This window comes from Apodemus sylvaticus, chromosome 8 (genome assembly GCF_947179515.1).
Source record: "Apodemus sylvaticus chromosome 8, mApoSyl1.1, whole genome shotgun sequence".
NCBI classification, from domain to species: domain Eukaryota; kingdom Metazoa; phylum Chordata; class Mammalia; order Rodentia; family Muridae; genus Apodemus; species Apodemus sylvaticus.
The window spans coordinates 90,938,617-90,963,024 of record NC_067479.1 but is presented as its reverse complement, the minus strand read 5'-3'; the positions used below and the strand labels follow the sequence as shown (position 1 = coordinate 90,963,024).

Below are 24,408 nucleotides of genomic sequence, written 5' to 3'. Positions count from 1 at the left end.
GCAAACAACTATAATTAAACTCAGTGGGTAATAAGAAAAGAGGAGGAGGAAAGGGCTTGCTGGGAAGTGGAAAGGTGTCAGTGGGAGAGGGAGGTGGGTAAGGGTGAGAAGCACGAGGCAAAACTACTAATACTCAGTATATATATATATATGAAACTGGCAAAGGATTTTTTTTTTTTTTGGTTTTTTGAGACAGGGTTTCTCTGTGTGGTCCTGGCTGTCCTGGAACTCACTCTGTAGATCAGGCGGGCCTCAAACTCAGAAATCCACCTGTCTCTGCCTCCTGAGTGCTGGGATTAAAGGCGTGCACCACCACTGCCCTGCAGAATAAAAAATTTTAAAGGCCCATGTGTATATATGCATACATATATATATATGGAATATACACACACATATATGCATATACACACATATATATGTATAAATGTATATATATATATATATATAGATAGATAGATAGATAGATAGATAGATAGATAATACTTTTTTCTGGTTTTTTTTTTGTAAAGTCTATCATAAAAAAATATCAGAATGAATTGGGTTTTTTACTTCCATGTACCCTCTTTCTTCGGAATTAAAAATTAACCAGGACCTAAATTGACAGGAGCACTCACTTTCTGCCTTGGAGAGCTTATAAATTATTTTATTCCTGAGACCAGTCACTTGGGACATTGTTTCTTTGTGACATGGGAGGCTTGCTCAAACAGGATGACCTGCTAGAAGGGGACTCCCCACGTCTGTAACCACCGCAGCTCCCCCAAGAGAAGCAAGTCCTCTGTTTAAAGTCTTCGAAGCACCAGTTATGGATTTTAACTAGTTATGGTCTAAGGCAAAGGCCCAGCTGATACTGTCCTGGGGGCGGGGGCAGTTCACTCATTCAAAAGGCTTTTTTTAACCTTTGCAGGAAAATAACTCAATTACCTATGGATTGAATGGACTCTGACTTTTCTCCCTCAATATCCAGTTAAAGATGTTTATTCTGTTAAAAAGAGTAGAACTCAAACAAGATTCACCCCATGGTGAATCACCCATACCCACACACCTGGAGTTAAAAAGGGAAAACCATTCAGCTGCACTTTGGTTCATAAGTAAGGGCCATGTCTCATGAAATCTGTTAACAATGGGCCGCTTGTTTCCTTTCAGGATGCTCTTTAAGCTTCCAGTCCCCGTTTGAGGCCTGGAGGGTCCAGACAGCAACTGACTCGCATGGTCACACTTCCTCTGGGTATGTACAGGACAGAACTGATAACGCCTTCCCCAGATCAAACTAGGGACAAAAGTATATTTCAGGAAAAGAGTGAGTAAGGCAAAATCCTCAAGCTTGAGGCTGAAACACTGTCACAATCAGCACACAGTGCGTGAAGAAAGACCACCATTCTACATTACTGGGTCATAAAAAAATGGAGGAAGAGCCCTGCTAAGGCTGAAGGGAGTCCACGGTCTGAGGAAGTTTGGAAACACCAATGTAGACCTTCTCATTGAACCATTTCTGACTCCAATCGACCCACTCTCTTTAGAGGAATGTCTTCATGTGTTGAAAAAGTTCAAAACTAGCTGGGCGGTGGTGGCCTATGCCTTTAATCCCAGCACTTGGGAAGCAGAGGCAGGCAGATTTCTGAGTTCCAGGCCAGCCTGGTCTACAGAGTGAGTTCCAGGATAGCCAGGTCTACACAGAGAAACCCTGTCTCGAAAAAAACAAAACAAAACAAAAAATAAATAAAATAAAGTAAAGTAAAATAAAAAAAAGAAAAAAAGAAAAAGAAAAAGTTCAAAACTATACCATGAATTATAATGCAGTCAAAAGTTTCTGATGAATGACTTCTCCTGAAATATTGAAGCACATTGTCTAAATTATTCAGCTGAGAACATTACTTGTCCCTCAGATATTCTTGAGATAGTTCTGCCTTGGTACTAAAATTGACTTCTGAACTAAAGCCAAGTCATGGAACCCTTCAAAGGCTCCAGAATTTGGCAGTAACTGAGAGGCATCAGGACAGACACCAATGTTAAGAATTTTTGGCACATCCATGTGACGTCAGCGAGAACCAGAAGGTTTTAGAAAGGTTAGGAACAAGCTTACCTGGAAAGAGAATACTAATATATTAATAATACCTAAAAACCCCTCTCTATCAGTACACTTCCTCCCTATTGTCCTAGAATACTGGCTCCATCAGAGGGATGGAGAGATCTAATTCTGCCTAGAAGAAGTCATTAAAGTTGTCTGCTTTCATTACCTGCTTCATAACAAATAAAAACATCTAGAATTGTGTAGGGCCGTGAAAGGCAGCCTAGTTCCTGGTTGAGCTAAGGCTAGAAACCCCAGTGAAACATCCTAAAGGGATGGCAGGCATTTTGCCTGTTCCCAGGGAACAAGGCTCCTGGCATGAGGCTGCAGTCCTCCATAGATTTGTGGCCATCAGTCACATAAGGGTAAAGCCCTAAACCCCTAGTAGCCTCAAGACAGATTTCCGTTTTAATGAGGTACCTAGAGGCTTATCCAATAAACTCTCCTTCCCAGACATTCCTCCCTGCAAAAGCTATCTAACCTCAGGCCTGCCCTGAGAAGTGGGGCTCGGTTTACTCTTCCACTTCCCACCATAACAATAAATGCCTTAAAGCCATGCTTCTTTAACTGATCCGGAGCGGGGAACTATGGAGGCCTTTGCCTCTGGAGTGGCCACCTAATCTCCGGCAGAAGGCCTCTCTGCACTCACAGCAGAGGCCACAAACAAGCCCAAGCCCACCGCAGACAAAGGACTATCCCCACCGCAGCTCCCCCTTTTCCCCTTTGGCCCAGGGCCAGATCCAGCCCACAGCAGGTCCCTACTCTGTTCTCAGCTCTTCCACGGCTCCCAGCAGGGCCTAGCTGTCCAAGAGCCTGAGAACCAGAGGGCCCCCGGCCTCCTTGCAGGCCTGGGGACCCCAGCCAGCTCTGGCTGTCCCACACCTAAGATTGTGCTCCCCTAACCCCAGAGTGGAGCCAGATACCTGCCTGGTGACCCGCAAGGGTAAGCTCCTTCAAACTCCTGTGTCCTGCCTCCCTGAGCTGCCTAGCTCCATGGCGGGACAGGCGGGATGCTGCTAACCCTACAGAATTGGGATCGAGTATTCATGTACTCACTAAAGGAAAAAGACGGGTACAATAGAAGTGGTTGGAATGGTGGCCAAACAGCATACGCTTTGTCTACACAAAGGGCACAAAGGAACATTACACGCTCAGCTGAACACAGATTCAGGAGGAGGACCATATGTTATGAGCCCTAACCTAAGATCACATCTTTGTTCTTTAAGAAAGCCATCAGTTATGCCAGATGAAGGTCTGTATACCCAGCAGTTACTTAGGACCCGGAATGTATGTTCTAACTACAAGCCACATGCACTCATTGTCATGTTTGTAAAACTGCATTTAAACCATGGCATCCCAGCCCATTCCCACTCTCAGAACTGGGGATCAAACCCAAGGTCTTCTAAGCCAAAGCTATACCATCATAAATTAGATCACAGTCAAGATTTTTTTAAATAGGTTGAAAAGCAATGTTTATTGATAAATAAGTGTCAAGCCAGGCCTGGTGGCATGGGCCTATAAATCCCAGCTACTTGGTAGGTTGAGGCAGAGGCATCCCAAATTCAAGGCCTGCCTGGGCTACCAAGTGAGTTCAGGGATGGAATGGGCAGTTTAGAAAGAACCTGCCTCAAAATAAGGGGGAGGGGGGAAAGGTGGAAAGGAGTATGGAGATGTAGCTCAGTGTTTAAGTTCTTATATAGCATGCACTAAAAAGATGTAAAGTGTTAATTTTAAACGTAGAGTAGAAATGGTAATAATTTAATTGGACTAGAAGTCCAACATAACCCAGTGTCATTTTATTTCATGTGAAACTGAGAATAGTTTTGTGTGTTCTTTTCCTTTGTTTTGTTGGAAAAAGGCCATGTTGTCTTTCAATGAAATAAACCTGTAACAAGAAAAACTCGTTTCCAAGCTTTGAAGACATAAACCCTCAATATGTTAAGAGTTTAACTTTATATCTGATATAATAACTAACAAAGTCTTTGCCAACAAAGAAAAAGTGGAGGTAAAGTGAAATCTGTCTTCAAACAAGACCAGAGAACTTGTCTTACCCAGCCCACGAGGATGGGACCAACGTGCTCAGTCGAGCCATCGGGCTTCCGAACATCTCGAAGCTGACGAAGGAGCTCTGGTAAGAAAGAAACGAAATGCTGATTGTGTTAGGCATTCAAAGATGAGCAGAGATGGCAGAAGGTTCTGGGCTCTTCCCATGATTACATAATCACAGATTTGCTGTAAAAAAAAAAAAAAAAAAACCCTACAAGTCATGACTCATCTGGGACCAAAACCGTACCTTCATGGAGAGGAATTAGAGAGTCCAGTGTCCCAAAAATCTGATTCAGTTCTTGTTCTGTCATTATTGAGAGTTTCAGCATGGGGTCATGGTAGGCCTGGAAAAGATGGGCAAGAGATGGACAGAAATATTGAAATGCAGAGGAACTTGATTGGTTGTGCAAATGTATAATAATAATAAAAAAAAATTGGCTTCCTATAATTTCTCCCACAACGCCATGCCAACAGCAGACAGGTGTGGCTGGAAGAACAGAGAACTGAGTTCTGCCTTCAGCCTTTTGTGACTACTGATAAGCCAAGGTAGATTCTCTCCCTGTCCCCATCCTTCCACACTTTAGTGTATCCTACATGTAGGTAGGAGCAAAAATCCTGCTTGAAGAGCAGTTTTGATTGTCACAATGTTCCAAAAGTAAAATGATTGCATACTTTGAACCACCCCCTCCATTTTATTCAAAATTAGCTAACAGCAGGCCTTTTCAAATAAGTAAATACTTCAAAGAAAAGAAAATCAGTTAAATCCTTCACTATTGATGTTAAGCAGACAGAAAACCATTTGCCAATCCTGGTTGGTTCAGGTCTCCAGAATGCACATCAAAGTGGGTGGCTATACAATCCCAGCACTTGGAAGGTGAAGAGATAGGAGAGTTAGCACAGGCTGGCTAACCAGACTAGTAGCCATACCGATGAGCCTTGGGCTCAGTCAAGAGAACCTACCTCAGTAAGTATGATGAAGGCTCATGACGGTAGCCCGTCATTGAGCATTGATGTGGCCATACACACACACACACACACACACATACACACACACACACACATACACACACACACACATACACACACACACACACATACACACACACACATACCACACACACATACACACACATACATACACACACACACACACACACAAACACACACATATACACACACATACATACACACACACATACACACACACATACACACACACATACATACACACACACACACATACACACACACACACACACACACACACATACACGTATACTACACATAGACACATGTCACATAAGACATGGATGCTGACTCTTCCCTTCAGGGAGTTAGTTGTTTAAAGCTAATTGAGATGTTTTTTAAAAGATACATGGAAACTTAAAACATAGGTTAAAAAAACAAAAAACAGTTCAAGATTAACAGCAGGATGTTACATGAGAAAACAAAACCAAAAACAGTTAAGTTATAAGTGCCCTAACAGGCCAGAAAAGTAAAGGTAAGGTATCCAAGGAAGTTTCTGGAGACGCACCAGGTGGTACAGAGGAGGCAGGAAATACCACAGAAGGAAGGACCTTGATTTGAGCTGATGCCTGTGTGAGGGGTGGGGGTGTATAGCTGAGAGGAGAGAGACAGGTCTGGGGGAAAACAGATCTCTGTGAGTCAGAGGATGACCAAGAAACATCTAGAGATGTTTATGTTGGGAAATCTCGATTCGGAAAGTGGGGCTTAGGCATATGACCAGCATATGGACGTATGACATGTTCCAGACTTAAATGCCGGCTTGCTTCTCGGAGCCGCTCAGTCTCTAGCCCCACCCAACAGTCTCTTGGCTGGGTCCTTGCACAGTCTAGATGGCCATCTCAGGAATACAGGAGGAAGAACTTCCTACTAGCAGAATGCTGATCCTAAGGCGAGAAGCATTCTTCCAAACTCACGATTCCCTCAAAAACATAACAAAAAATCTGGAGGAGCCTGAACTGAGCTTTCAGAGTAGGGAGGGCACTGGAATGGAAAGATCTGTTGTCAAGAATATACATGGTAGAACGCAAGGGTTTCCTCCCTCCTCCCATAGATGCTGATTAACATGTTTCCCTCTGGGGTCTGGCGCAGCAGTAGATCATGTGCCTAGCATGTTTAAGTCTAAATCTGATCCTCAACAAATAAGCCCACGCAAGCCCCCCACCCCATTTCCATATGGAAGTCCCTAACTTATGTTATACCAACACTCCCTTTGCTTTACCTGCTTCCAAAGCTCAAATGTTTTTATCTCGATCTAGAGACCCACTTTTCTAAGTGATGATGATTTCTCTTAACAACAAAGAGGCCCTAGATGACACTCCTTTTTCAGTGTGTTTTGAAAGACAAGCTCTTGACCTGTTACTCAGGCTTGTCTTATACTCTAGGCCCTCCCTCCTGGGCCTCCTGAGCAGCTCAAGAGAGACTTCTAGGACAATTAAATGCACATAAAATCAGGCCTCCATGAGCACTTTCACATTTAAATAGATTCATCTGTTGAGGGGCACTAGACATACAGAGGCATCCGGCAGGTGCTCGGTGTAGAGAGCTATTTGCCTTCTTGCTTTGAGCCATTTCCTTTGCTGCTGGGTTTGTGGTCAAAGGTTCTTTTCAGTTTTTGGTGACTTGAGTTAGTCACAAAGAGGCTACTCAAAAGCTCGGGACTCTGAAATGACTCACAGGGCAGAGAAAAACACGGAGTGACTCAAACAGCTACTGTGTCTTAGCTTACCTTTTTTGCTAATTTCAAGTCCTCTATCAAGTCTTCTTCACCTTGAGAAAGCTCAAAGATCGCCTGCAAGGGAAAAAAAAAGATAAAATAGACTGGCTCAGTTCTTTCATTTATGAGACCAAATTTAAGCAGTACCAACACTGGAAAGCTCCAAATATCCTTAAGTTAGATGAGTCTGGGGTGATACTCAGGGAAGTACATGCTGAGTATGTGCAAGGACCTGAGTTTAATACCCTGCAGATTAAGATCCTCCCTTTTCATATGGGAATGGGGTTAGGGGCTTGGAGGGGGCTTATTTGTTGGGTAGTGAAGCTCAGAAGGAGGAAGGAGGAGGATAAAGAAGGAGGAGGGGGAGAAGGAGGAAGGAGGAGGGGGAGAAGGAGGGGAATGAGGAAGAGAAGGATAGGGAGGAAGAGGAGAAGAGGAGAAAAGAAAAAGAAAGAAGGAAGGAATTGTATAGAAGTAGTAGTGTTGTAACAAGTACTAATGTAATAGTAGTAGCCATAGTAGGTTAATTAGCCTGAAGCAAGTGTTCTTGTAGCTAAAAGTTTCAAGGAAAAGCCTTGTCTGTGAGAGAACATGTAGTTCTAACCTACACAGTCACCCTTGATGTTTCAGAACTCTGATGAAATCCAACACAAGGGAACTGTGTCAGATGGACCTGGCAGTGTTATTAACCAGACCAACACACTCTGTTTCTCTTTTACCCAAAGAAGGCAAGTCTCAGCAGAAAGCTATATTCCTATCATCTACTTAAGACTGGGGTTATAGAAAGAATGCAACAGTTTATTACTGTAAATAGAATCTGGTGGGGGTCAATCTACTCTTGAGTCCCACAAGGTACAATAAATAAGATGAGAGGGGTTGGCTCATTGTGAGAGTGTGTTAATGGACCAGTTCTAATTTGGCTCCATTAGGTCACCATAATTTAAAGAGCTATGATGTACAGAACACCCTTTCTCATCTGGGAATCTAAACACTGGGCAAACATTATGGTATTAAAGGACTACAAGTCTCTGATGATGATCCAGGAGCCACTGTACTGTTTCCAGCTGGAAAGGAGGAGTCAACAGCTTTCAGGCATGCCTGCCACCCTGAGGTTTAGGGACCAGAGGGCCATGAAATGGAACAGAGCAGGTGGGGCAGGATACTGGGCTGCAGAGACAACCTTCCCCATGGCCCAGCCAAGCCTTGTCATGACTTACTGAAAAAATCACTTGTACTGGCTGGTTCTGTGTGTCAACTTGACACAGGCTGGAGTGATCACAGAGAAAAGAGCTTCAGTTAGGGAAGTGCCTCCATGAGATGCAGCTGTGAGGCATTTTCTCAATTAGTGATCAAGAGGGGAGCGCCCCTTGTGGGTGGTACCATCCCTGGGTTGGTATTCTTGGGTTCTAGAAGAGTAGGCTGAGCAAGCCAGGGGAAGCAAGCCAGTAAGAAACATCCCTCCATGGCCTCTGCATCAGCTCCTGCTTCCTGACCTGCTTGAGAGTTCCAGTCCTGACTTCCCTTAGTGATGAACAGCAGCGTAGAAGTGTAAGCTCAATAAACCCTTTCCTCTCCAACTTGCTTCTTGTTCATGATGTCTGTGCAGGAATAGAAACCCTGACTAAGACACCACTTCACAGATGTCCTGTGTACCTCTCAGCTGGCTGTCTCCAACACTGGCATCTTACATAGATTTGCCTTGGATTTCCTTAGCCATTTGCTTTAATGGGAGCTCATCAACTATACCTACCAATGGCCATCCCACCCATGGAGGAGAACCATGGGATTCCATAGTGGAAAATACTTTGGCTTTGAAGTAAGATCCAAGTTCAAATCCCGGCTGTGACTTAACTATTGTTCACCCTGACTTACTGTTTTCTCATCTGTAGTCTGTCTTTTCTTTTCCTATACTGTCAGACTGTATGAGTTATATATGTTTATCAACAACACTTAGAAAAATACAGAAAAATATAAGGAAGGGAATTTGAACTCATCCATAATAGCATCTTGTTAACTCTGAGAATATAGAAATAACAAACTCAATTTCTCCTTCCTTCTCTCTCTTCCTTGTCTTCCTTACCCTCTTCTCTCTCTCTTTTCTCCCCACCCCCCAATTCTGTTTTTCTCCTCAATTTTCATAACAGAGGTCATTTCTACCACCCACTGTGAGGACCTTTCCTCTGCACTGTTAATAATGAATTCTGCAGCAGACACTGAGTAGCTGTCTTCTTTTTTGTTTTGTTTTGTTTGTTTTTTTGAGACAGGGTTTCTCTGTGTAGCCCTGGCTGTCCTGAAACTCACTCGGTAGACCAGGCTGGCCTCGAACTCAGAAATCCGCCTGCCTCTACCTCCCAAGTGCTGGGATCACAGGCGTGTGCCACCATGCCCAGCTAAGTAGCTGTCTTCTAATTCAATTATTTTTGGTTTTGTTTTTTGAGACAGGGTTTCTCTGGGTAGCCCTGGCTGTCCTGGAACTCACTCTGAGGATGAGGCTGTCCTGGAACTCTGATATCTACCTGCCTCTGCCTCCCCAGTGCTAAAATAAAAGGCACACCACCGCCACCTGGCCATCAATTCTATGCTACCTACCTGGAGACAGCATCGTGTCCCCCAAGTGAGGGCTCTGTCCCAAGATTCCTCACCCTTTAATGTGCTAATCAAGACCTCAAATAGTTTGACCTATGACTCTCATCAACAGTTGAGAAGTCACAGTTCCCATGACCCCTCCTCAGGCTTAATTTGTCACAACTGCTCACCGAACCCAAGGCAACATTCACATCCACCGTTTATAGGATATCGTAAAGGATAAGAGCACTAGGTAAGTATAGGAACAGGGAACGTTATGGGCGCAACCTACACGTTCCACGCCCTCTCTAGATCTACTGCACCCAGAACCTTATATGTTTAGTTATTCAGCTCTTAAAACTTTGGCCTCCTGGGTTTCTATGGAGACACAGACAGCATGACAGATGAAATCACTGGCCCTTGCTTATCACCGGTAACCATCAGCCTCTCTCCTTCCCCAGGGCTTAACAGGGAGAGCCATGTCTTAGCTTGGTTCCTGTTGCTGGGATAAACACAAGCAACCTGAGGAAGAAAGGATTGATTTCATCTTCCAACTCTTAGGTCATACTCCGTTGCTGAGAGAACTCAGGGCCCAATTCAAGGCAGAAGGCTAGAGGCAGGAACTAGATCGAAGAGAGTTCATAGAGCAGTGGTTCACAACCTGTGGGTCGCAACCCCTATGGGGTCATATATCAGATATTAACATTATGATTCATAACAGTAACAAAACTACAGTTATGAAGTAGCAATGAAAATAAGTATGGTTGAGGGTCACCACAACATGAGGAACTGGGTTAAAGGGTCACAGCATGAGGAAGGTTGAGAACCACTGTCATAGGAGAATGCTACTTACTGGCCTGTCAACCTGTTTTCTACTAATACACAGGAGCCCCTGTGCAAAGGTGGTGCTGCTCACGGTGGGCTGGGCCCTCCCAGACCAATCATTCATCAAGACAACACCCCACAGACTTGCCTGTAGGTCATCTGATGGAGGCATTTTTTCAAACAAGTTTCCACTTCTCAGATAAGCTAACTGTGTCAGGTTGACAAAAAAAAACAAAAAAAAAAAAAAAAAAAAAAAAAACAGAAAACTATGACAGTTTGGAAGTCACTGCTGTTATTCTGCCTGGGTCTTTCTAGCTACCCAGCCTGAAGCTCTCCATAGCTGATGGTCACCTTTCAGTCTGTTCCCTTCTGCTTGAGGATGTGAGCCTCTGCATACCCCAAAGATGAAGATCAAACATACGTCCTAATGTCACATAAGATGCTGCCATATTTCCACATGGGACTTTAGAGGGTGCATGCATTATTTTAAAGGCTGTAGTAGTCACTGTTTGATAGGCAATTCATTTACATGGCACCCAACACAGACCTCACAAATGGGCATGTGGGAAGAACTTCACTCTCAGCCCCTTCTTTCAGTAACTTCAGGAAGAAACATTGTTGGCCAATTCTTTGGGCATCCTTTCAGAAATATTTTCATGATCATACAAACAAATTCATATATATATATACATATATATATATATATATATATGAATATGTCACACACACACACACACACACACAGAGAGAGAGAGAGAGAGAGAGAGAGAGAGACAGAGAGAGAGAGAGAGAGAGAGAGAGAGAGAATGGGAGAATGGACCAGTGTGCTAGTGAACACCATTAATCCAAGCACGGGGATGCAGAGGCAAAGGGTTCTCTGTGAGTTTTGCAGCACCACATATGAAGAATGGAGCAGAACCTATAGTGGCAAAAACTCTAGGGGGGGGGGGGCTCCCATCATAGCTACTTAGAGATGGGGTTATAGAAAACTTACAGGGAAATTAACTGTCCTCCACAAGGAAGACGGTTTCCTTTATAAAGGTAGACCCAAGTTCTAGAAGCCAAATATTGTTTAAAACTTTCTAAAAGTTACTATCAACTTATAAATAAAATGATTGGAGCCATGCATGGTAGTCCATGCCTTTAATCCCAACTCTTGGGAGGCAGAGGTAGGCAGGCAGATCTCTGGGTTTGAGGCCAACCTGGTTTATACAGTGAGTTTCCAGACAGCCAGAACTAGAGAGAGTTTGTCTCAAAAACAAACAAACAAACAAACAAACAAACAAACCCCCCAAAACACCAACAAAAACAAAACAACAAAAACCAAACCAACCCCCTCCCCCCAAAAAAAGTAAAAGATATAAATAAAATGAAGATGATTGTCTTTGTGAGGGGAAGAATCCTAACTGGCCATGTGGCTTCAACATTGCAAAATCGCTTGGGTTTTTCACAGTGGGGCCATGCCCACGCAGCTGGATGCCAGCTTTTCGGTGTCTTCCATCCTGTATCCCTTCCCATGCGATCTAGCTCTGAGCGCTGATGCACTGGTTCTTGCTGCGAACCTTTGTGCGGACACACGGGCAGCTCCATGAGTCCAGAGCTCACCTCCTGTCTCTTGATCTCCTTGGCCGTGAGCGCCTGATTGACACACACATCGAAGGTCTCGCTCCAGAGTTTGCTGTCCCTCCGCTTCGTGCTTGACGAGGTGGCATTTCTGGACCAGGCTCGGGGGGCGAGGATGTCAGGGCGGCTCTCGCTGCGGAAGCTGATGGACCGCTACACAACGACAAAAAGAAACCACCATAGGGTCAGCAGCAGGACTGGGTGGATCTGTTTTGAGCAACTTCCTGTTGCTGACAGACACAAATCATCAGTAAGAAAGCAAGGGCATGGCCAAAGCTTTGAAGGAGTGGGCACCCTCTGCCACCTACGTACTGAGGGTTTTTGAATAACATCGTTCTGTTTGACCCGTACACTGAGTGAACTATAGAAGAAGACCGTGGCAGGCCAGGCTCACACAAAAGGCAGCTCTCCAACACACGCCTAGTGGCTTTAATGTTCATTCTTCAGAAGCACAAGGGAAAACAGTGGTGGATAGCCACACACACAAACCCACCCTTTCCTACAACAGGACGCCACATCCCGGGTGCCTCCTTATACAGTCTGGGTGGGCTTCTCCAGGCACAATCAAACGGAGAGTGCCACCGTCCCAATTCGGGGGTGGGTAGAGATCCCCAGATGACAGGATCTGAGAGAAAGGGCAGGAGCATGCCTCTGGTCCTGTGAGTTCAGGGATCGACACACACAGAAGGTTCTTGCAACAATTCTCCCTGGTCACACAGGACAAATCTATTTACCACAGGTGAGAAGAAAGTGACACACATGATGAAGACTAGAGAGAATGACTGAGGGAGGAAGCAAGCAGGCTTTACCAAACCGAGCCATCTGAGCTCCTGGATCCCGCCGTGCCTGCAAGGACTACTCTTAGTCATGTTAGTTACACGAGCTAATACAGTCTTCTTTCTATCTCCAGTGGTTGGGGTTCTATTAACTCAAAATGTTGCACCGAATGCATACCAAGAGCAGCCAGCAGTAAGTGATGCCTACCCCTGACAGGTTTTGGTCTTTGGCAAAGAGAACCCAGCTGTGTTTAAAGGTCTGATTACCCAAAGTCCAGCCTTGTGAGTGAAATACACTACCACAGGGCTTTCTCATGACAACCACAGAGCCGCTAAAGGAAGGTAATGTGTCATCTTTAGTCTTTAACCTACAAGATTTCAACACATTCCCTAGAGACAGACAAAGCAAAGAGAATTACTACATTCACAAAGATACCTTTAAAAAAAAAAAAAAAAAAAAAAAGGTCTCATGTGAATGGAGAGATGGCCGAACTGTTAAGATGCCCACTGCTGCTGGGCGGTGGTGGCGCACGTCTTTAATCCCAACACTTGGGAGGCAGAGGCAGGTGGGTGCTGAGTTCGAGGCCAGCCTGGTCTACAGAATGAGTTCCAGGATACCCAGGACTACACAGAGAAATCCTGTCTCGAAAAACCAAAAACCAAAAACCAAAAAAAAAAAAAAAAAAAAGATGCCCTCTGCCTTTCAGAGGACTGAAGTTTGGATTCCAGCATTCACAACTATCCATATATAACTCCATCTCCAGGGAGATCTGGTGTCTCTGGCCTCTCAGAGAGATCTGATGTCTCTGGCCTCTTAGGGTATCTACATGTACATATATACATGTATGCATATATAATATATACATACATACATACACACATAGATATACACACTTTAAAATATTAAAACAAATCTTTTTTTTTAAGAAGACAGGTTCTTTGGTTATAGAACATAGGATGACCTGGAACTCACTGTGTAGCCCAGGCTGGTCTCAAACTCAGCACCCAACCTCAACCTCCCAACAACTGAAATTATAGGTGTGTACTACTATATCCAACTAAAAACCAATAACATTTCCGTATCCTCTCACCCCACATACACACTCTAGTTAATAAATGTCCTTATGACGCTGCCAGGTGTGTGCTACCATATCTAGCTAAAAAACAATATCCTCTCTCTCTAACAAATGCTCCTGTGGCAATGTGAACCTCCACTCAGTTTGGCAATGACTCTGACCACAGTGACATATTTAGGAGTATCTTCTGCCACTACCCCATCACCCCACCTCTCTCTAGAGAGCTGCTTTGTTTGTTTATCTATTTATTTATTTGTTGCTAACCCTTTGTACTTCCTCTAAGCAAGTCTCTTTCTCACAGGTATTTCTCCCATTTCCCAACCAACTCCTCACCTGTCTTCAGAATACAACCCAGCGCTGGCTCCTTTTCTTTTAGGAAGGCTTCACTGATGTCCACCTACTCTCCTATTCTGCCACTGGGACAAAACTCTGGCAAGACAATGGCCACATCTTGTTCTATTTATTTAACTTGACTTTAAGTGATTTTTTAACGTGACATGAGAGCCTGCATCACTAAGATAGTACAAGGTAGCTCTCAGATATTTGAGCTCCAACTATGAAATTCAGTAATTACAACTCATTAGGGAAGTTTTTAATTTTATTTAAAAACTGGAGTGGGGGAGTGGGCTGAAGAGATGGCTATACTGTTAAAATCACTGTTAAATAAATTAGAAATCCCCGCTGACAGAACTGCCTAGCCTTTAAGACAACTCTGAGATGATTTAGCTTCTGAAAATCTTTCATACAAAATTGACCAGCATTAAAATCTGTGTATAACCGCTTCATAATTATGCGAAACACATGCAAGCAGATATGTCAAAGTGCCATTGGTTTCTCTTTTTTCTCTCTCATGTGAATGTTATGTCAGACTTCTAGCTTAATTTTTTTTTAAGAACCTGAGGAAATGGAAAATGTTATAGAAAGTTTCCAAGGGGCTTTGGGGTGTTTCCAGGGCTTTGTGGAAGCAATTCTTTGTAGCCTTGCAAGCTGCAGGCCAGTTCCAGGGCTAGCAGGAGCTTCAGGTGAACACGTGACATCTGAACCTGCTCCGTGCAGGACAACAAGAAAGTGCTTGCCTGGGTTACTAACATCGTTGCACAAGTCTTGGGCTCTCTGAAACACACCCTTCTAAACAGCAAATAGACTAAATGGACGTCGCTGGCCTGCTCTCGGAATCAATTAACCACAGGCTGAAAGGTTAACACAGGGCTCTGAGTCACTGGCCTGCTCTCTCTGTGATTCTGGTGGGCAGATGGGAGCTGTGGAATGGAGAGAAGAAAATACACAGAAAAGAAGGGCAGGACGCAGCAACAGTTTCCACTTTCACTTGCAGGGATCAGTTACCATCCCGTCACACTTTCAATCTGACCAACACTGGACTTCCCCGAGAGTGCAAAGTCATTTATACCAACCTGAAACGTTTATGGCTTTGCAAAACTATGTAATTTTTAGATACAAATTCTCTTCTTTTCCCCAAAATTCACTTCCTGGCATTAATCACTGTCATATTTAACATCTTTCCAAGTTTTTTTTTTCCTAAGTTTTTTTTTTCTAAAAACAATGTTTTCTCTTTTCAGGCAACTATACCTTTGTCCTGGCGCTGGAGAGATGGCTCAGCAGTTAAGAGCACTGACTACTCTTCCAGAGGTTCTGAGTTCAATTTCCAGGAACCACATGGTGGCTCACAATCATCTGTAATGGTGTCTGAAGACAGCAACAGTGTACTCACATACATAAAATAAATAAATCTTAAAAACAAACAAACAAAAAAACAAAAAAAAAAAACCCCTCATCTTTCGCAGGGCAGTGGTAACACATGCCTTCGATCCCAGCACTTGGGAGGCAAAGGCAAGTGGTTTCTGAGTCTGAGGCCAGCCTGGTCTACAGAGTGAGCTCCAGGACAGCCAGGGCTACACAGAGAAACCCTGTCTCGAAAACAAAACAAAACAACAACAACAACAACAAAACCCTCATCCTTCAAAGCTTAACCTAGGGACTGGCCAGACGGTTTAGTGGCTAACAACGCTGTGGCTCTTCTTTTCAGAGGACCTGATTTCGATTCCTAATGTCCTTATTGCCCAGCGCTCAGCCACCTATAACTCCAACTCCAGAGGATCCAACTTCCTTTTCTGGGCTCCACTGGCTTCGGCACTCAAGTGCCTTCCAACTGAATATACAATTAAAACTAAAATAAGTCATAGGGCAAAACATACTTGAGACACAAAACACAATGTATGGAATTGTGTGTAATGGATGAAAGGATATATGGGGAAATGCCACTATGAAACTCATTGTTTCATTTGCTAATATAAAAAGTTAATTGAAAAGAGAGAAAATGCCTTTCAAGTAAACACATTGAGAGAAAGTTCTGGTAACATAAATTTAGCCAGCTGTGTAGTGAACAAATCAGTGGGATCCAAAAACAATTTCCTAGTCGCAAACGTTTTCTTCACCTCCAAAGTTCCTCCTTAGCAGTGGCTGTGTTGGACCCTGATGTCTAGGTGGGGCCTGCACTTAATCATCGCCCTCCTCATGAACAGTGGAATCATTTCTGACAGCTCACTGTTACAAGACGTGCCTGAGGGAACGCCCTTTGTGTGCCTGTGCTGATATTTATGAAGGCAGATTCCCTTAGTCTAAAAACTATCAAATCTTGTTTATTTTGATTGCATCTCATTTGAATTGCTGGGGGTTCCAAGACCTCATCTTTGCTCAAATAAGTACATTAATAATCAATGCTAAAATGAGTTTCCAAATTGTTGTTCAAACAGGCTATTCGGTGGTTCCTGTCTCAGACAGAAACAGGGTAGCTCATGCCTTGACTCTCATCCGGGAAGATGGAATCTCATCGACATCTCACAGGCAAAAATCAGTACACCTGAGTGCTAGTATCATGTTGTGAATATAAGAAATAACGAACACACTTTTATGCATTTATCAAGACCTGCTTGGTCCGTCGGAGATTGTTTGTCATTGACACGTGGAGGCACATGAGAGGTGACTACTACCCTACAGGAGCTCCCTCTTGGGGAATCCTCCTGTGGTTTTCTTAGTGACTGCCAACCTCAGTGTAACGGGACTTATCTTAAGGGTACTTCACGCAAAGATCCTCAGCTCTTTGGCTGTAATCTTCCAATTCGCACAGCAACCCCATAGAGTGAGAGTCTTTTCATTTACTGAGGCTGGGGTTGGGGTGAGGGGGAAGGGTGCTTAGGCATTAGCCCGGACAGGATCCAAAATACACATTTTGTTTCCAAAGCTGACCTCTTTATGCTGGAACTGTACCCATTAGTTCCAGGAACTCACAAGCTGTCCCAAGGTTTCAGTGAGAACAGGTCCATCTCCTGCCTTCTAGGAAAGAATTTGGCTTAAGGAAAGAGAATGCACTGGGTTCAGTTTTAGGATTAATGATTGATTTTTGACCAACCCAACTCCAGGTTTATACCCTGGGGCTGTAATGGAACTGGGTCAGGTGTGTGGTCAATAGATGCCTGGCCCTGGAAAGAAGTGGCCTCTGCCAGTCTCTGAATCAGTGCTTCAGACATGGGCAGGTGTTCATCATGGTGCCGGCCACAAATCAGAAACGACACCTGGCCTGGTAAGTGACATAAATGGGCACAATTATACGTTATTCAGGAGGACTGAGTTGGGGGAAGAATGTGACTCCAACTACAAGAATCCCAAGGGACAAAAGGCACAACGCTGCTTTGAGGGTCCCTGCCACCACACCCTTTATTTTTCTGTACTCGATGGTGTGCCTCATGACCCTGCTGTCCTTCATGACCTTGCTGTCTTGATTCTGATTCCCTGTTTCTTCACAACAGAAGACATGTCCATTCATCTGTCTCATTGCTGTGACCAAATACCTGACAAGAAGCAATTTAAGGGGGGGAGGGGCTTTATTTTGGATTTATTTATTTACGGATTTAGAGCTTACAGTCCATCCATGGCAGAATAGGTGTGGCTGCCAGAACTTGAGGGAAGCTGCTCACCCACATTGACTCCACAGTCACCAAGCAGAACAGAGACAGGAAGTCGGGACAAGCTACAAACCCTCAAGACCTGCTCCACTATCTCCAGCGAGGTGCTACCTCCCAAAGGTTCTACAGTCTTCCACACCAAAACCAGCTGGGGTCCAAGTGCTTGAACCAAGTGACACCTCATATGGAAGCCACACTGATAAGCACCTTGAAGGCCTGCTTCACTCACTGGTGGGTAGTTCAGCATTTCGCACGTGCGAGGGCACAACTTGGGCACTGTACAAAGTGAATGTCAGGGAAAGGAGAGAGTTGTTCTATACCTGCACTGTGAGACAAGCTTTAGAATTCTTGTAGACAAGTAGGATTCTTGCTCCCAGTTTTACAGATAAGACACTTGAAGCTCACAGAAGGTGAAATTTGATGAAAGCCATGAAGCGAATAAATAGTTCATTTAAGCCAGAGGGCGGGGCATTCAAAATGACAATCCTGGTCTGCCCTCATGTAAGGCGGTATGTGAGCCAAAGTATATGAGTTTCATGCTACTTCTTAGTCTGTAACAATTCCTCACTTTTGTGGCCACTCAGTTCTGAAGTAGGCAAGTTTTTTATTATGCAGAGCTGTCCTGTTCATTGTAGAAGACTTAACAGCATCATTGGTTTCTAACCACAACATACAAGTAGCATCCCCAACCCATCTGTGTTGACCAAAACATTTTGAGACACTACCTGTGTCTCCTTAGGTTAGAAACACTGGTCCATTTCAAAGTGACAGACTCGACCTTGGACGAGACCATATAACTGCTGGGGTGGGAGGATTTGGGGATAGCAATGAAAACTGTTCCAAAATAAGCAAGAGTTTCCATGAGGAAAGCGAGCCCTGTAAATAAGTAGAAACCCAAAGCTTGTTAACTGTTGGCAGCTAAAATAACAACAGCCATCTGGGTGACAGACAGACGCGGAGTTTGGAAATGGTACTCATGTTTATCCCCAAGCTGAGGATATAGGAAAGATGTTGCAGGTGGGAAGCAGATTGTCTGTTGGGTAGGCAATGGGCCCATTTACATATGTCAGAGGAAATGTAAGCTCAGCAGGTAGATACTGTGGGACAGATTTGATTTGTTCATGCCGCCTGTTCAGTGGGGGGTGCTTGCTCCGTCCTCTTGCAAAAACAGAAGGTCTCCATAGCCAAAGATAACATGTTCCAATACAGAGCTCAGGCCAGGCATACTCTCGCCACCATCCCGACTGCGGAGCTATTTGGGAGCAGATGGTTCACTAGTAAACAGTTTGGAAGCTAGGATGGGACCCTAAGAAGAATGTGATCCACCGTGGCTGCAGCAGTGGGCTAAAGCAAAAAAAAAAAAATAAAATAAAATAAAATAAAATAAAAATAAAAATAAAATAAAAAAAAATCCAGAATGCAGTCACAAAAGACTCCTGGAGAGTAGCCCGAGGAAGTCTCCCAAAGGCTTCATTCAGTCTGCTTAAAATGAGGAGCAGCGCTTTCCCACCATGTGACTCCATCACATCGGACCTTTGTGCTAATCTTCTGAAAGGAACAGTCAGGTGAAAGTCAAGAACCACAGAACTTAGTGATTGGTACAAGGTAAGGGTAGGAATAGGGACTGTGTGTACAGCTGTTCATCCCCAAAACATGGACTTGAGTTAGAAACAAAAGCTTTACTCCCAAAGCAGATGTGGCTCTAAGTCAACTCACGTGACTAGGAAAACTCATGCCTCTGCCTCCCAGTATTCTCATCTGTTGAGGCAGCATAATAACTAGAACCTCACAGAGCTCAAGTGAGGATTGGTCAAGTCCAGGCAGGTCAACAGCTCGTCCAGATGCCTAATGCACAGTCAGCAGGGGATGGCTGGTACCTGTGCTGGCTGATTTTTATGTTCACTTGATGCAAATTAGAGTCCTCTGGAAAACAAGAACCTCAGTTGAGAAAATGTCCCTGTTACATTGGCCTGTAGGCAAAGCAAGTCTGTGAGGGTCATTTTCTTGTTTAATGATTGATGGTAGGGTAGTACCGTGGGCAGTGCCACCCCAGGACAAGTGGTCGTGAGTTATTATTAAAGTATGCTGAGGGGACTCAGAGGTTAAGAGCACTCTGATATTTCCAGAGGTCCCAAGTTCAATTCCCAGCAACCACATGGTGGCTCATAACCATCTGTCATGGGATCTGATGCCCTCTTCCAGTGTCTGAAGGCAGCTACAGTGTACTCAATGTAAAAAATAAATAAATATTTAAAAGAAAGAAAGCTGAGCAAGTCGAGGGAAGCGAGCCAATAAGAAGCCTCTCTCAATGGTCTCTGCTTCAGTTCTTGCCGCCAGGTTTCTGCCCTAACTCCCCAGGTTCCCTTCCCCTGATGACACATTGTAACCTGTAAGACAGACCCTTTCCCCTCCTCCCCACGTGGCTTCAGTCATGGTGCTTTATCACAGCAGTAGAAACCTATCTACTATTGCTAGACTATCAACTGTACTGCTGCCATCCATGCTTGTCTATTTATCCATCCGTCCCCTCCTATCCATGGAAATCCGATCCAAGAGCCCCTGGTGCATGTGTGAATCCACAGTATTATTGATCCTAATGTAAACTCTGCTTTGTCTATACATAGCTATGACAAAGGTTACTTCATACATCAGGCACATTGAAAGAATAACAATAATAAAAGAATAGTTATAGCAATACATTATAACTATGAAGGCTAATTTTTTTTATTACCTTGGTTAGATTTAGAACCACCTAGCAGATTGAGACACGATTCTAGGTGTGTTTCCAGCAGAAATTAAGTGAGAGGGAAAGACCAGACATGAAGATGGGGAGCATGCGCTCTCCCTTGGGCTTCCTGCAACCCCAGAATGGAAGCGGGAAAAGAGAGAACCAGCAGGACACAGGCATTTCCCCTTCTGCCTCATGGCCTATGAGGATGCAGACACCCATCCTCCATCATGTGCCCCTGCCGCCATGACACTCTGCTCAAATGCACAGGGTCAAGCAACTGTAGAAACCATGATCCAGAACACACCATCCCTCTCCTGTGTTTCTGTCAGGCATCTGGCCACAGGGACACAGACCTTATACGTATAACAAAGTCATTTTTAATGTATAAGTTATCTACTCTTGGCAGTTTTCACTTACCGTTTTTTTAAAAAAAATCATAGCTGATCATGAGTAGCCCCAACTGAGGGAAAGTGAAATCATAAGTAAGGGGAAAATACTTGGATACTTCCATCTACAGACAACAGCAGAAACATCTCAGAGTTACTTAAGACCAAATAGCTTCTGGGAGGAACTTCACTAAAATAACCATCAGGAGAGAAAAATCCATCAGCATAATGATGCTATTTATAAAAACCCAGTATCTGGAAATAACTGGCTGAGCATGTAGCTAGGGATACAGAACTTGCCCAGCATGTGCCAGACTTTAGATTTTGTATCCTCAGATCCATAACAAACAAATAAACCTGGATATAGCCAAAGAGTGCTCAACAACAGGGAGTGATGTGTAACCACAAAATAAAAACAGTGAACGGTCTTTTCTTTAAAAAAAAAAAAAAGTAGCAGTCCTTTTGAGAAAAGTTTAAGGATAAATAGAAAACTACACAGAATCAAGTAAAGGGAAGAGAGATCTCCATTTAAAATATACAGAATGGTAACGGGGGGTGGGGGGGAGGTGTGTGTGTCTACCCTTGGATGGAGAGGTTTTATCTTCAACTTCATAATTCTCTACATTTATCTTCCAGACTGACAAATAGGCATGGCCTTTAACAGAAACGGCACCAACACATCTCAACCCGGTTCACAATCAATGGCCATTGAAAACCCAGTGGAAGGGAACCCAAGCAACTTAGAATCAATACATGGCAAACACCCAAGACCCCAAACAAGGAAAAACCCTCCTCGAGCTCAAAGAAATTCCTAGTGCAATGAATGAGAAGCTGAAGACAATATCTGGTGCAGGTGTGGAGAAAGCATCACCGATGTGCTCTGCACTAGTCAAAGATCCAGTGGCTGAGGGTGGCCGCCCAACATCTTAACCCAGGGCCCTGAATGGCTCTTAAATGACAATGTCCATGACAAAGTATTCCACCAGCTGGAAAGAATGCCTCTTCCCACTGGGGTGAACAAAATACGGGTCAGCTGAATGCAGGAAGCTTCAGATCCAAACTCTGATGGCTATTTTTAGATCCCAGGGAACCACTGGCTATATTGTGACCAGTTTTTTGCCTTTTTGTGGGGGGTGGGAGGGTGGGGGGATGGGGAGGGGAGACCCTAACCATAGAAGTGGTACTCAGAAGGCCCAGCAGGTCTCCTTTCAGCACTTGCTGATTGTGTGACCCTGGGCCCAGGTTTAAAGCTTGGGACTCCTTGCTCTTTTGATGACACTGAGATCACCCTGAAGAGTTCTGGAATAGGTGCTTCGAGGCCATGAATGTCGGGCACTCGGAATAGGGGCTGCAGCACTGTGGACAATAACAAGTTGATCAGTTATAAAGGCCACCTATAACTCTACAAAAAAGGACAGGCAAGAATGATGAGTCCCTCTTGACACGCGGTGCTGGGAACTTCTCAGCGGGCCCATCACCTGCTGGACACTCACCTTCATATATGCAAAGTAACCAGGGACTCAAAACTTTTGCCAGTCACAGCAAATTTATGAAAAGAAACCATAGTTGTCAGACATGGTTCCTTAAGTCCATATACCCATGTGAACTTCCTACCTGTATCTCAGGTGTATACAGATGGTACCAGACTTCTCATTCCTTTCTTGAGCTCAGGATTAGGACACTTGCCTAGTATGCATGAGGCCCCAGGTTCGATTCTCAGGACTGTATTAACTAGGAGTAGTGGTACAAGGTGGAAATCTTAGCATTGAGGAAACAGAGGCAGGAAGAACAAGGTTCTCCTCAGCTACATAGCAAGTTCAAGGTCAGCCTGGGCTACATGAGACCTTGATTCAAAACAACATAAAAACGGGGTGGGGGTAGGGACCTAAGCTAAAACTATTAAGGGAAATAAACAGAGATCTTAGCTTTAATGAAAGTTGGAGTGCCCCCATGTGAGGCCAAGAGACGCTGAACACTCGTTTGCACCCCCAAATTGGGTAGTTTACACAAATGTGACTAGACAGATTGTTACCTTGCGTAAGGCTCAGGGAATATAAAGTGTACAGGATATATAAAGTGTACATTCATATCCAAAGCTATTCTGAAAAGAAATGTTACAATGTTAAAAGGGCTGTTTCGGAATGGAAGGCTAAACACATTCAGTTTTTCTTTCTCTTTTTCTGTACTTTCCCACAAAAATGCACACACTTTCGAAACAGAAAGAAAGATGAGATGTTCCTGTCCAAAGCCAATGAAGGACATCACAAGGCAATGAACTCTGTCCTCGCTGGACTTGGCTCAAATGTGTCCAGGCGTCATGTGCAGCTGTGCTCAGAGACAGAGCTCTGCATGCCGCTGGCCCCTGGGAGCTGGTATTCCCTGCTCCACAGGAGAGGTGGACACACTCCGGTCCCTTTCAGAGCTGGGCCAGGTTTCCCTCTCAGGCATGCTGAAGAGGGAATTTATGGGCCTTGGGGGATCCAGACATCTGTGCTTTAGTTTACCAGCAGCCCTGTGCTAAACCTTTCTGGTAAGGAACTGACAGAGTACCATGCAGTTGACACCATAAATGCTGCCTTTGTGCTGAGACCCAACTTTCCAGCCCATATGGGTGCCGGGAGGCAAGAGAAAACAAACCCACCAGTGTGTTGGGCCGGAGACCACTCACATTTGTAAATGGCTTTTTAATCTTTCTGGAAGAGGCTGCCAGCCCAGCGTGCCCCTGTGTCCTCCTCCACTAACTATGGTCTCACAGGAAGCCAGAGGGAGAACCACTAAGTATCGATGGAAGCCTTGTGTTTGGGTCTAAGTCACTGCTTGGCTTGTCATTAAAGGAATGCAACCTAGAGATGAAACTGGATATTCAAAAAGATCCATATGTCTCTAAAGTGCCAGGAGCCAATTAAATAAGAGTAGTGTACCAGAAAACCAAGATGCTTGCTGGGTCTGGTGGTACAGACACAGTAGTAGCTTCAAGTTACTCAGGAGGCTGAGACAAGGGAATCGAAAACTTAAGGACTGCCTGGGTTGCAGAAAGAGTTCAAGGCCCACCTGGCAATTTAGTGAAGATCCTGTCCCCAAATTAAAAAAGTATAAAAAGGGGTCAGGTATGGTGGCACATACCTTTAATACCTGTCCTCAAGAGGCAGGGTCAGGAAGATGATCTAGATACATAGACAGTCTTAAGCTAACCAGAGCTACATGGTGAGGCCCTGTCTCAGTAACAACAGAGAGGGACACACATACAGACCAAATAGCTAAAGGCACTTGTCACCAAGCTTGATGACCTGAGTTCAATCATCACAACCCACAGGTGGTGTAATGACCTGCATACGCTCTCCTCTGACCTCCGCAAGCACACCATGGCAGGGATAGCCCATCCCCAAATAAAAGGTAATAAAAATTTACTAAAGCCAAAACAAAGCATTTGGTGGGGGAAGCACTTGCCTTGTATGTGCAAGACCCTAGGTTTACTTTTCATTATTATAAAAACAAAAGTAAAACAAAGAAATAGAAGGCGAATGGGTAAACCAACTTGCCTCATGCTCAAATGAGTTTTGAAACAGAAGAGAAATCACACACACAAGTACTGAAA

General features: G+C 44.3%; 1 protein-coding gene across 6 annotated transcripts in view; it reads right to left on the bottom strand.

The window, feature by feature from the left end:
• The window catches only part of Arhgef3 (Rho guanine nucleotide exchange factor 3), a 292,328-nt gene that overhangs the window by 16,080 nt on the left and 251,840 nt on the right, over positions 1 to 24,408 (bottom strand). For all 6 annotated transcript variants that reach the window (XR_007979160.1, XM_052189953.1, XM_052189951.1 and 3 more), the window contains 4 exons: positions 11,847 to 12,017; positions 6,864 to 6,926; positions 4,359 to 4,455; positions 4,117 to 4,193 (listed from right to left, as the gene is read on the bottom strand). Coding sequence is in view for 5 of the 6 variants with exons in the window: in XM_052189953.1 (XP_052045913.1) it covers positions 4,117 to 4,193; positions 4,359 to 4,455; positions 6,864 to 6,926; positions 11,847 to 12,017 (408 nt within the window). In the remaining variant the exon portion in view is untranslated. The remainder of the gene's footprint in view (positions 1 to 4,116; positions 4,194 to 4,358; positions 4,456 to 6,863; positions 6,927 to 11,846; positions 12,018 to 24,408) is intronic.